The 13,100-nt window shown below is 40.5% G+C and overlaps 1 protein-coding gene and 1 long non-coding RNA gene across 5 annotated transcripts in view; one reads left to right on the plus strand and one right to left on the minus strand.

The window, feature by feature from the left end:
- Positions 1-8,228, plus strand: part of mapk8ip1b (mitogen-activated protein kinase 8 interacting protein 1b) — a 43,558-nt gene extending 35,330 nt beyond the window's left edge. For 3 of the 4 annotated variants that reach the window (XM_019876442.1, XM_019876445.1, XM_019876444.1), the window contains exons 8-13: positions 5,350-5,461; positions 5,765-5,868; positions 5,949-6,065; positions 6,379-6,449; positions 6,753-6,851; positions 7,370-8,228. In XM_019876442.1, the coding sequence (XP_019732001.1) occupies positions 5,350-5,461; positions 5,765-5,868; positions 5,949-6,065; positions 6,379-6,449; positions 6,753-6,851; positions 7,370-7,442 (576 nt within the window). In that variant the 3' untranslated portion in view covers positions 7,443-8,228. Of the gene's footprint in view, positions 807-1,738; positions 1,815-5,288; positions 5,462-5,764; positions 5,869-5,948; positions 6,066-6,378; positions 6,450-6,752; positions 6,852-7,369 lie in introns of all 4 variants that reach the window. The other variant, XM_019876446.1, reaches the window with a different exon arrangement.
- Positions 8,229-10,364: 2,136 nt separating this feature from the next.
- On the minus strand, positions 10,365-11,396 carry LOC109519651 (uncharacterized). Its single transcript, XR_002168998.1, has 3 exons — positions 11,134-11,396; positions 10,760-10,833; positions 10,365-10,608 (listed from the first exon to the last, which is right to left on the minus strand). It is a non-coding gene; the product is annotated as an uncharacterized LOC109519651 (long non-coding RNA).
- Positions 11,397-13,100: the final 1,704 nt, after the last annotated feature.

Here is a 13,100-nt window from a genome sequence, read left to right on the forward strand (position 1 = left end):
GGCACCTTTGGAGCCAACAGAGGAGATATATCTGACCCCAGTGCAGCGCTGTTCGAATCCCTCGGAGCCCCCTTGCACGCAGGACCGGCCTTTCCTTTCGCAGCTGAGTGAGCAGGGTCGCATGTCCATCAGCTCCGATACAGAAGGCCCGCCTCCTTACCAGCCGCTGCCTGACCAGTCCAACGCCTCCATCTACGAGGAGGACGAAGCCTACATCGCCCCGCCTTCTTACGCCTCCTGCGTCGAATCGCTCATCACGCCGCCTAGCATGGCGCTATCAACTCATCCTTCCCTGGCTCTGGACTTGAGTCTCAAGGGGTCCGTCGAGTATGTGGACGCGACGGACGAAAGCTACTGCGGGGAGGATGAGGACGTGGACAGAATCATCATGGACGAGCGAATCAAGAGAGCGGTGGGAAAAGTGGAAAGGGGCAACAGCAGAGCCGCCCTGCTAAGAACTTCCATGAGCTCCGACGCCAGCGGCCTGTCGTACGACTCGGTCAAATACACCCTGGTGGTGGACGAGCACGCTCAGCTGGAGCTCGTCAGTTTGAGACAGTGTTACCAAGGTTACAGCGACGACAGCGATTCGGCCACCGTCTACGACAACTGCGTCTCGTCCCCCTACGAGTCCGCCGTCGGGGAAGAGTACGAGGAGGGAGACGGTGAGGAAGATTGCGCCCGTTTGGGGGGAGTCCGACGAGAGGCCACGGCGTGTCTGTCCGAAGACTCCACGCCAGATGTTGACCTGCATTTCTCCAAGAAGTTCCTCAACGTCTTCATGAACGGACGCTCGAGCTCATCAAGTAAGTCGGCGTCTTCTGGGTTGCACTGGAAATCATAGCATTGGAAATATGCGCTTTTTTTGTTGTTGTTGTTTTTTTTGTTTTGTTTTTACATGCAAGCTTCGTATACACTGCCTAAAAAAAGTGCAGGTATTCATCAAGTTTTATTTTCGTGCAGTGGAGCAGATAAGGTGTCGTTCCTTCACCAGACACTTTAAGTTCACATTCTAAAAATCTTAATTTGAAGAACCTTATGAGGAAATCTGTTTTAATTGACACCGTTTTTGACAAACCTAATTTCAAATGACAGATTACATGAGAGGGACAAAATCACGTCAATTTTTTTTGTTTGTTTTTTTTGCCAAGGCTTTGTCCTTCAGTAACCTGCATTAAATTTCAATAAAATAGTTTTTTTTTTCCTACGGCTCCAACCATCCACCTATTAAGAAGAATGGTTGGAGTCTTTCTGGGGTTTTTTTTCCCCTCCTCTTCCTGACTGTTTTCCTTATCAGGGTGGTTAACAGCAACCCGCCAGACTTTTCGGTCTGTCTCTCCCATGGTTGTTATTGCTGTCTTGTCTATTTTGCAACTGGGAAGTCAATTAGTTGTGTGTTTCTTGCATACATGACCAATAAATCAGATTGTGATTCTAAATGCTTATTTGTCAGGAAATCATTTAGGCAAAGGAAGGGGACGCCATGCTCACTTTGGCCCAAAGAGAAAAATATGCTCCATTTGTTTCATGTGCATGATTAGTTGCAAAAATCTCCTTTTGTTTTCCTGACGTTGTACATCTTTGTTTTCTGAGCTTTGCAAAACTCTCCCGGACATGTGGTCCTAGAGCATGCAAAAAGTCAAAACAGTTTTGCTCATTTTGCACTTATATCCCTTTGTTGTCATTTGTGTCTCGAAAACTGACCATTTTCTTCTTTTGTTTTTTTGTGGTGCTTTAGGTGCGGAGTCTTTTGGTTTATTTTCCTGCACCATAAATGGAGAGGAGCAGGATCAGAGTCATAGAGCTGTCTACAGGTGACACATAAATCTGACTGCAAATGTTCATAGGAGTTAAAAAAAAAAAAATGAGAGCTACTTTTGTATTTCTACAGGAACACCTTTCACAATGTTGACTCCTTTTTTTTCCCTCTTTGGGAAAACAAAGGAACAAAGATCCTTTTATTTCAAGAAATTTGTTTTTCCATTGGATCGGACAGGATAAGCAAACCAACAGATAATCCAGATTATGTAAAATCTTTCATTTGGCAGCAACTACAAATATGACTAATAAATGTGCGCTTACATAACTAAGCACGGCTTTCTGATCTGAGGGTTTGTCTGGATTGAACACTCGTTTGGTAACAATTGCCCAACAAGCGCCAGACAGCCTGTTGTTTCATTTGTTACGTAATTTTTTTTAAATTCATGTATTTCATTGGGGCAGTGCACATTGATCAGCACAAGAATAAACAGCGTAAATGGACTGGATTTAGCATAAGTGCTCATTTTCAGCCATCGTCCCATGTTAAGGAGCGCGTGTTTGTTTTCAGGTGGTTTGACTCAACGTTAGCCGTTAGCTTAGAAAAACGGATGCCAGTGAAAGACTATATTAAAGAATGAAACAACTACAATCATTCATCGAATGAAAGAAGCTCCTTTTTTATTTTTTGATCGATCACCTCCGGCAAAACACTCTGTGTAGATGTTGTGGTTGCACGGGGTCAGTGAAGCAGCCACCACGCCAGGAAATAAATCCTTGCTAAACTCATTAGTTTCAATACCAACAAGAGTTTGGTTTGTTCTCATCCCGTTGTTCATGCAATGCCATCAAATATACGGACGGGGTCGACTTTGTTTTGGTTCATGAGTCTGGGATAGTTCGTTGAAGATAAAGATTGAGTTTGACTTGCCTTGTATGAGGAAGATTGCGCCCGTTTGGGGGGAATCCGACGAGAGGCCACGGCGTGTCTGTCCGAAGACTCCACGCCAGATGTTGACCTGCATTTCTCCAAGAAGTTCCTCAACGTCTTCATGAACGGACGCTCGAGCTCATCAAGTAAGTCGGCGTCTTCTGGGTTGCACTGGAAATCATAGCATTGGAAATATGCGCTTTTTTTGTTGTTGTTGTTTTTTTTGTTTTGTTTTTACATGCAAGCTTCGTATACACTGCCTAAAAAAAGTGCAGGTATTCATCAAGTTTTATTTTCGTGCAGTGGAGCAGATAAGGTGTCGTTCCTTCACCAGACACTTTAAGTTCACATTCTAAAAATCTTAATTTGAAGAACCTTATGAGGAAATCTGTTTTAATTGACACCGTTTTTGACAAACCTAATTTCAAATGACAGATTACATGAGAGGGACAAAATCACGTCAATTTTTTTTGTTTGTTTTTTTTGCCAAGGCTTTGTCCTTCAGTAACCTGCATTAAATTTCAATAAAATAGTTTTTTTTTTCCTACGGCTCCAACCATCCACCTATTAAGAAGAATGGTTGGAGTCTTTCTGGGGTTTTTTTTCCCCTCCTCTTCCTGACTGTTTTCCTTATCAGGGTGGTTAACAGCAACCCGCCAGACTTTTCGGTCTGTCTCTCCCATGGTTGTTATTGCTGTCTTGTCTATTTTGCAACTGGGAAGTCAATTAGTTGTGTGTTTCTTGCATACATGACCAATAAATCAGATTGTGATTCTAAATGCTTATTTGTCAGGAAATCATTTAGGCAAAGGAAGGGGACGCCATGCTCACTTTGGCCCAAAGAGAAAAATATGCTCCATTTGTTTCATGTGCATGATTAGTTGCAAAAATCTCCTTTTGTTTTCCTGACGTTGTACATCTTTGTTTTCTGAGCTTTGCAAAACTCTCCCGGACATGTGGTCCTAGAGCATGCAAAAAGTCAAAACAGTTTTGCTCATTTTGCACTTATATCCCTTTGTTGTCATTTGTGTCTCGAAAACTGACCATTTTCTTCTTTTGTTTTTTTGTGGTGCTTTAGGTGCGGAGTCTTTTGGTTTATTTTCCTGCACCATAAATGGAGAGGAGCAGGATCAGAGTCATAGAGCTGTCTACAGGTGACACATAAATCTGACTGCAAATGTTCATAGGAGTTAAAAAAAAAAAAATGAGAGCTACTTTTGTATTTCTACAGGAACACCTTTCACAATGTTGACTCCTTTTTTTTCCCTCTTTGGGAAAACAAAGGAACAAAGATCCTTTTATTTCAAGAAATTTGTTTTTCCATTGGATCGGACAGGATAAGCAAACCAACAGATAATCCAGATTATGTAAAATCTTTCATTTGGCAGCAACTACAAATATGACTAATAAATGTGCGCTTACATAACTAAGCACGGCTTTCTGATCTGAGGGTTTGTCTGGATTGAACACTCGTTTGGTAACAATTGCCCAACAAGCGCCAGACAGCCTGTTGTTTCATTTGTTACGTAATTTTTTTTAAATTCATGTATTTCATTGGGGCAGTGCACATTGATCAGCACAAGAATAAACAGCGTAAATGGACTGGATTTAGCATAAGTGCTCATTTTCAGCCATCGTCCCATGTTAAGGAGCGCGTGTTTGTTTTCAGGTGGTTTGACTCAACGTTAGCCGTTAGCTTAGAAAAACGGATGCCAGTGAAAGACTATATTAAAGAATGAAACAACTACAATCATTCATCGAATGAAAGAAGCTCCTTTTTTATTTTTTGATCGATCACCTCCGGCAAAACACTCTGTGTAGATGTTGTGGTTGCACGGGGTCAGTGAAGCAGCCACCACGCCAGGAAATAAATCCTTGCTAAACTCATTAGTTTCAATACCAACAAGAGTTTGGTTTGTTCTCATCCCGTTGTTCATGCAATGCCATCAAATATACGGACGGGGTCGACTTTGTTTTGGTTCATGAGTCTGGGATAGTTCGTTGAAGATAAAGATTGAGTTTGACTTGCCTTGTATACCCGACTTCTGTCAGGCTCTTGAATAGACGGTCTAGAAAACCTGGACTCACCCCCACTAACCCATTTTTAATATGCTTATATTTGTATTTTATATGTTATCTTTATATTTATTTATATACTTTATTTTTCTACTTTCGCCCTTTCATAATTTTGCTGCTGTAAATTGGGAATGTTCGCAGCTCAGCACTTGTGTATTCATATCACTTATGATGAATTACGACATTTTTAATATTTGAAAAAACAATTTCAGGTTGTTTTTTTGTGTGTGCATTTTTGGGGGATCTAATCCCAGTTTTACATGGTAAACACATAGTGGAGGTTTCTCTGTGTTTTTGGGGGGTTACAAGAAATATGCGTCGATTATATGTGGATTTGAGCTATTTGCGGGTTGGCATGTATTTTGTCCATATACACAATGGCATTTTTATCATGCATCTGGGTAGGAAGTGAAATATATATTTGATATTACAATGACAAATTAGCTAACATATACTGTACAAACCTTCAGAGATCCTGCGGATCTTCAGCTTCATCCAATTTTATTATTATTTTTTTCTGCAGGTTTGTTCCGAGGCACGATGACGAGTTAGAGCTCGAAGTGGATGATCCATTGCTGGTGGAGGTGCAAGGGGAGGATTACTGGTATGAAGGCTACAACATGAGAACGGGCGCCCGGGGGATTTTCCCTGCTTACTATGCTATCGAGGTGACCAAGGAGGCTGAAAGCTTCAAAGGTAATTCGCACCTCAAGCACTCAAAAGGGGGAGCGGGGGGGGTCTTCGCTTTCCACCAAAGTCGTAAAGTAGACAAGTCATCATTGCAGTAAATATTTGCTTAATAAAAACTGCAAGGCCGTAACTCTAAAATAATAAAAAGAAATACTGTTAAAATGAATGAAATATTTCGAGACCTGTTGCTAGTGTTACTGCAAGCAATCTGCAACGATGAACAAAGTAAAATGTGTTTCACAATTGTATGGTACGGCAAAAATGAATGCAAACGTATTAACACTGCACGCATCTTTTATGTCTCTTCAGCAAAGAATCATGAGTGGCTAGACCGATACCGGCTAAAGTTCTTGGGCTCAGTTCAAGTGCCCTACCACAAAGGAAACGATGTTCTTTGCGCAGCTATGCAGAAGGTGCCCGTTTTCTATTCTCGGAATGGCACCGGTGTGGTCTTTTATCACTGATGTCTTAACGAGTGCTGAACTCCTTCCAGATTGCCACCAACAGAAGAATGACGGTCAAGCACAACCCGCCCTCATCCTGTGTCCTGGAAATCAGTGTGAAGGGAATCAAACTGGCCGTTCATGAGGATTATTACGCCTGCGATCGAGTATGACTGATCTTTGTGCTTTTTATGTACACTAAACAATGTCAATTGGACATTGGCGATGTGTCGCCCCCGTGTGGCCATGTGTGGACACTACAGGCAGTAATTGCAACCATTTTGTTATAGTACAAATTTATTCTACAACTTCAATCGCGAAAAAAAATCATTTTTTTACTGTTAATTTTGGGGGGACTAAGAAATCAGGTATTTCCATGTTAAATGTCCAACCTTCTTCTTTTCTCTACAAATACGTACATTGAAACATTATTCTGCCTGTCCTGCAACTATTCCTCCTTTTTCCTCTTATCTCTGTCAGAGTAACGAGTGCAGTCACTTTTTCCAGTTAAAGAACGTCTCCTTCTGTGGTTATCACCCCAAAAACTGCAAGTAAGTCAACCATACTAAGAGTAAACTACAATTTCTTTTTTCGATCCTGCTGATCTATTTTTTTCTTTAGACTTGCGTTTGAACCAACTTTTATAGTGTTGAGCTGTGATTTTTTTGAATGTTGATAGTTTTTCGGCGAGTTATTTTATTCTTTATTTTCCAACAGCATAATCCTTGCCTGCTTTTTTTTGAAGGTTTAATGTTGTTTATTCAAGAATTAAGATGACATCCCAACCATGAACTCTCCGATCCAAAGAATGGCGACTCGGAGTGATGAATGTTCTTTTTGTTGCCTCCCTGCAGATATTTTGGTTTCATAACCAAGCACCCAGCAGAGCAGAGATTCGCCTGCCACGTGTTTGTGTCTGAAGATTCTACTCAGGCTGTTGCCGAGTCAGTCGGGTGAGTGAGTAGTTGAATTGTGTCACAACATGCACTAAAAATTCTTGCTAGCATAACACTTAGCCTATAAAGTTGTTTGCGTGTATCTAAAGAAATTCCATTTTTATTATCTGAATGGAGATTTTTTTTTTAATAAGCAGGCTAAATGTATTCGTAGCTATTTAATTGTAAAAATTGTAATTATGAGTTAGTCGTTTAATTTAAAACTCACTAAATATGCTTGCTAGCATAACACTTAGCCTACAAAGTTAAGCAGGCTAAATACCTAGCTATTGTAAAAATTGTAAGAACTGATGGGATTTTTTTCTGAAACGTCTATAAATTACAATACATGGCAAAATTGTTTTTTATAGGTCAAACGAAAAAACAAAAATGAACTATTCCCTGGCCGACATTTTCATTTGCCATCTCTGTTTTCCATAAAATGGCCACTTCAAGTTAATCATATCAGTATACTGATGTTGTCCAGTAGGTTTGTTTGTTGTTTGTATTTTCACTGGCACGTTTCTGTTTTACAGGAAAGCCTTCCAATTGTATTACAAAGAATTTGTGGAGTTTTCATGCCCCACAGAAGATATCTACTTGGAGTAGCCTCGTCCTGCCTTCAATCACAGCCCTGTACAGTACATACACACTGTATCATAACATGGTGTTGCATGTAGGACATATCGAAAAATAAATAACAACACATCAGAGGAGAAAGGAAGAAGCCAAAGGATTGTTTTTGAGGCATAAAAAATAATTATGCAAATCAGGCATCGGTGATAACGTGGTGTCCGTAAAGAGCACATATGACTGCGGCTTTTGGGGTGTCCTGTCGGCAGCCGTCACCTCAGAAGGTGGAAACGAAATTCAACTGCCTTTCCCGGCACCGACACACCAAAAGAGCAGGCAGTATAGACTAGGATCCAACACGAGGGGGGTGTTGGCTTTCCGTGAACTGGAAGGCACCCTGAGAAATGAAGGAAACTCACAATCTAAATAGGAGTCAACGTTGCGGGGATGAAATGGGCATCGTATGCAATTAACTGAACGTGTACTAGCTGTCACAGGCTGACCACTTTGGGCTTTTTGTTTCAAAACTAAGATATTCATCCTGAAGTGCGACTGATGGAACTTGCGGCTGCTTCTTACTGAATCCGGGACACATCGCGCTTGACTAGTGCGTGTTACTAAAACACAAAGTATTCCTATGTCAGGCAGAGGACTTTGAACGGAATCAAGACAAAGGCTCCGTGAAGTGAATTAAGATACGGCAGGTCCTCCGTGCAGCCGGTGCACAAGAGCGGAGAACTTCACTACTAGTGCCTCTTTTTCATCTTTCATCGAGACCTTCTCCATCATGTTTACGACATTTGAAGTCATGCTAAATGATGATGCTAGCGTGCGTGTGTGTGTGTGCGTGTGTGTGTGTGTGTGTGTGTGTGTGTGTGTGTGTGTGTGTGCCAATATTCAAGCAAGGATTATACCCTAGCCCGCCTCCCGGCTTTAATTGGTTTAGATAAATGTCTCAAGGCCCAAAGCTGAGTTTAAGCCACACAATTAGTCAAGTGCTCTTATTGAATTTCCATGAAAGCCTCAAGTACCGGTACCCATAAACAACCTTTGAAGGATGACACTATCGTACTGTATGAATGAGTATTTAGAGAAAAGGACGTGCTGGATTAAAAAAAAAAAAAGAAAAAAGATGTGTGTCTTTGTGCGTGTTATTAATGACTAAGTGAACCAACATTTTCTTTTAAATTAGTACGCTGTTTAAATCAGGGATCACCCACTTTTTCTTTCACTCTTTGGGTACTGATGAATGCAAAGAGAAAATTTTTTTGTCTTTTCACACTCCACACATTCAACCCCAGATACAACTCCTTGGGTACTGATGAATGCAAAGAGAAATTTTTTTATGTCTTTTCACACTCCACACATTCAACCCCAGATACTATTTTTTAAATTTTTTTTCCAAGACTTGGGGTAAAAAAACACACACACAAAAAAATGGGGTCTAGAATTGGCTGGTACTGAATGAGTTAATATTCTATATTTTTATGTTCGTGCTCACTGCAACCTAAGCCCAAAAAAGTGTTTAAAAAAATAAAATGACATAACAAAGCAGGTCACCTTTAACCTACGGCGGCACCTGATCTGCATCACCGGAAGCGGTCAGCAGTCTGCAATTGCCGCTTGCGATCACAGCTGTTGCGTTATATCTTTTTTAAAATTATTCTCATTCAAAGTTTTTGTTTCATCTGCAATTCACTGATGGCACTGGCAAAGAATGGGAATCTGAAGTGCCAGGAGAAAACATTTTTTTAAAACGATACACGTGAGCTACGATTGTGACGTTGCACTGAAGACGTTGCCAAAGTGCATCCCATGCCGCCGCGTCAGGTCTCGACTAAGGTAGCCACTGATTCCTTTTTTACAAACTCACAAGCTCTTGTATTGACTTTATTTTTCTGTTTCGTTCTTGTTCGTGGCGTTATGGCTGTTGCTCATCGTGGCCTGCGTGTCTGTGTGCGTGCACATGCAGTAGCGGGAGTTCGCTTGCTTGAAAAGTCGGATCTTAGGTCAAAAAAGGTTGGGCACCCCTGTTTTATAGGCTATATATATATATATATATATAACACAAGAATGTTTCTAAGTGACCAGATTCTCATCATCATCTTAAGCCCCCTCACCCCGTTAGTTCCTGAGAAGAAAGAAAGACTGCTTTATCATTTCATGACTTTTGTACAGCCAGACAGAACAAGCACTGCTTTGGGGACCGCACGAAAGGTTGTACAGATCTGTCATAGAAATTTATTATCTGTAATGATAAACACTGTACTAATTTAAAACATAGTGAGTGAAATCTCTTTATTTTTTATTTTTTCTTAGGTGTGACTTTATTTAAAAAAAAAATTTAAGATGATTATCTTGCGTCCTGTTATTCTTACCTCATGAGCAAACAGTCACATTGATTCCATTTCACGTTGCACAACAAATTGCCACACTGGTCAGCACAGATGGTGCCCGAAAGCTACTAAATAAAATCTTTTACCTCTCAACAAACACGATTCAGAGTGACACACAACTTTATGTCGTGCGTTTGTGCGTGTGGGCTCTATTTCCGATACCGGCATGAATCTGCACAGGCAAGTTAGAGCATGTGTTGGTTATTTCGCAGACAAGCACAACCTGGTTTATCTAAAGGCTTGCGCTGTTGTGGGAGTGAACACTGACACAGCTGACCTCAATCATGTCTGATCAAAGTAGCGGAAAGAATTATTTTACCATTTGTTGCCGATATATACGCCGGCCATCTGATGGCCATTACGGCCTTCTATTTCAAGGCGGCTACCCCCTTTCTATCGTTCATGCCCTTTCTTAAACTATCATCAAGAATGGAATAATGTTATGACACAGCAGAGTGCAGACAACCAGGTTTCGCAACTTGAAACATGCAAAATATGTTGAGATGGACCAACAAGCAAAGCTCCATGTAACAAATGTAAAGAATAATTTAAAAATGGGGAATTCCGATCCAAGGAGCGTGTCGTGTTTATTTGGGCAGTCTTTTACCAAAACTTAGTCTCAAGGGGTTTCACGGGCCCCCGGTTGACAACAATCAGTGACATCCCCTGTTCTAAAACCCCCAACCAGGCAAGGAAAAATTCATTAACGCTGTTAACGAGTTTCCCTCAATAATATGCATTCTCCAGATTGGGGTAATCGGCATTTTCTACATCTTGTGGGTCAGGCAGAGGCTTCTCGCCGTAATCTGCAAAAAATAAAATAAAATAGTGTCTGAAATTTCTGCTGAACGGTGAAAATGGCAAACACGAAGGATCGTTTTAAGGGGTTGTACCAAATTATAAGGGAGAAGCTGCGGGTGACCTGATTGAAGTGATCAGCGTATGAGACTGGCTTACCGTCAGTGTATCTGACGTATGGTTGAAGGTTGCTGGAGTAATGGAACTCAATTTTTTCCATACGGATGTCAGTTCTTGAGGGGGAGATAAAAAAAAAAAAAAAAAAGTAAATGTTATCCTGTTGATTTGACTAAACAAAATCCGACTCGCAATTCAGCAGCAATGAAGCAACCGGTACACTGTCTAGGACATCCCCCCGCCCCCGAGTTCTGCAGGTGCATTGCAACTTCCATAATACAACAACCAATAAGTAAGGCAGAATTTTATGCTGCTCTTTCCATTCGATTCCATTCAATTTGTTATGATCCGACACAGCACAAACGAAAAATATAACAAAGTGGCTTCACATTTTCACAGTGACGTTCAGGAATTACCTTTTCAATATAGAAGCTGACATACTTCTACTGAGCAGAAGTGTGAGGATTAGGATATGTAACATTCTTGTAGAGCGTGCTCAAATGGAGTAAGGTGCCCTCAACGCATAAACTCGCGCACGTCTGGCCTTGGCGCAGTAGCGACTACAGACTATCAATGCATCATAGAGGTCAATGAGGTCAGCAATAGTGGTGATGTCAAATGATGCAACTTCAAAGCTCAACCGTGATGCGAAAGAAAAAAAAAACAACTTTTGTCATTGCTGCTTGAAGTCAATCGACATATATGATACTGTACATGTATTAAGTACTGGTTTGTTGATGTAATGCTTCATTCACCAGTATGTGGAAGCCCTTCAGCTAAAATATTTTCAACTCTAAAATCATATAATATGCATACTTGAATTCATTCATTTGAAAATGATGAATAAGAAAAATATATTCAGCACATTTCTTGCTTAAAATGTCCAAAATACATATTACTCACTTGCATTCTTCAACACTAAAATTAGCTGGTGTTTGTTTCATTTCTAACCAGCTCCAATTTGATGGTGAAAAGCCGAATTCAATTTGAAACTCCTCATTCCTGAGGGCTACTTTTTGCTTGTACTTGTGGCCTTTATTCCAAAGTAACAGGATTCTTACTTGAGTACACTTATTGGCTCCCCTACCTACCTCTGGTGTGATGGCATGACTCCTTCTTGTGTCATTATCATTCAAAACATTCAAATCATTGCTGTATAGATATGTCAAGCCAATGTCTATTTCAAAAAATATTTTATTACTCGTAATTATTTACTATTTCTTGATCGATTTTTGCCTGTGCATGCTTTTGCACCTGCCTTTCTGAAGCAGCGCTTAAAGACCCAGGCATTGCAATAGTACAGATTTTATAAATCACATTATTTTGACTCAGTGTATTCTTGTTCTTGAAGCTGTGATGTGAACTCATCATATGAGGGATATTTCTTAAGATTAATCGAAGACACATGTGAATGTTGATGGGTTGGCGTAGTTCATGACATATTTAATGTGCGATGATATTTTACTTCGAAACATCCCCTTTGGCTACCCAAGTGAAGTCACCTTTGTAACTAGAGATTCCAGACTCAGGCTATCATAACCTCGATTTTTCCAACATGCCTGTACTTACTTAAAAGTTATTTGCTTATTAAGTTTTTTTCTATGTGGATACCTCTTCTACAGTAATTGGAACCATGTAAGTCGTATGTGGTGAGTCATTTGCCGTCCACAGCATTTCATGACATATTGTTATCAAAGGAGCCGTGGTTAAAAGTCATGTGGTAAAAATTAAGAAATGAATTCCTATAAAATGGTAGTAAACGACTTCACTAGACAAAGAGGTTTTCTGTGATATCCCATGCAGATGCTTCGCACAATGTGAAAAGGACAAATCAGAACTGAACCATGAATTTGCTCACTGTCGATATACTACTCGATCCAATTCAAACCTCGTTGCCACCCACCACAAAGCACCGCGGCACCGCCTGTGTCTTTCATTTGACCCCGATTCATACTGAACATGTCTGTCTGAGAACAATGATGCATTATTCATCGTCCGACTCCTTCTGGTGCATTGGCTCACCCTTTCAACATCGCACCAACTACGAGCCGTGCCTGCCGGAGAAAGGAAAGGCCAGAATATCACCAATCTTATGAAAGTAATGGCTTAGGTGTCTGTCAGAAACAATGACTGGAGCATTCCATACTTTATCATATTTATGATATCATAATGTGCATATTTTTTTTGTATGACCTGTTTTAAGTCGATCACACCAAATGACACTTTGAAAGAACTGTCATGTCCAATAAGGGACATTACAATATGTCCGATTTCTGGGTGACTCCAGAAACTTGTGGAAAGACTTGCAGCCCATATTGAGTTTTAAATCAAACATACCACTAAAATATGTATTTTCCTTGAACTTTTTATGTATTTTCCTTTA

Source organism: Hippocampus comes, unplaced genomic scaffold (genome assembly GCF_001891065.2).
Source record: "Hippocampus comes isolate QL1 unplaced genomic scaffold, H_comes_QL1_v1.1 scaffold150, whole genome shotgun sequence".
Classification (NCBI taxonomy): Eukaryota; Metazoa; Chordata; class Actinopteri; order Syngnathiformes; family Syngnathidae; genus Hippocampus; species Hippocampus comes.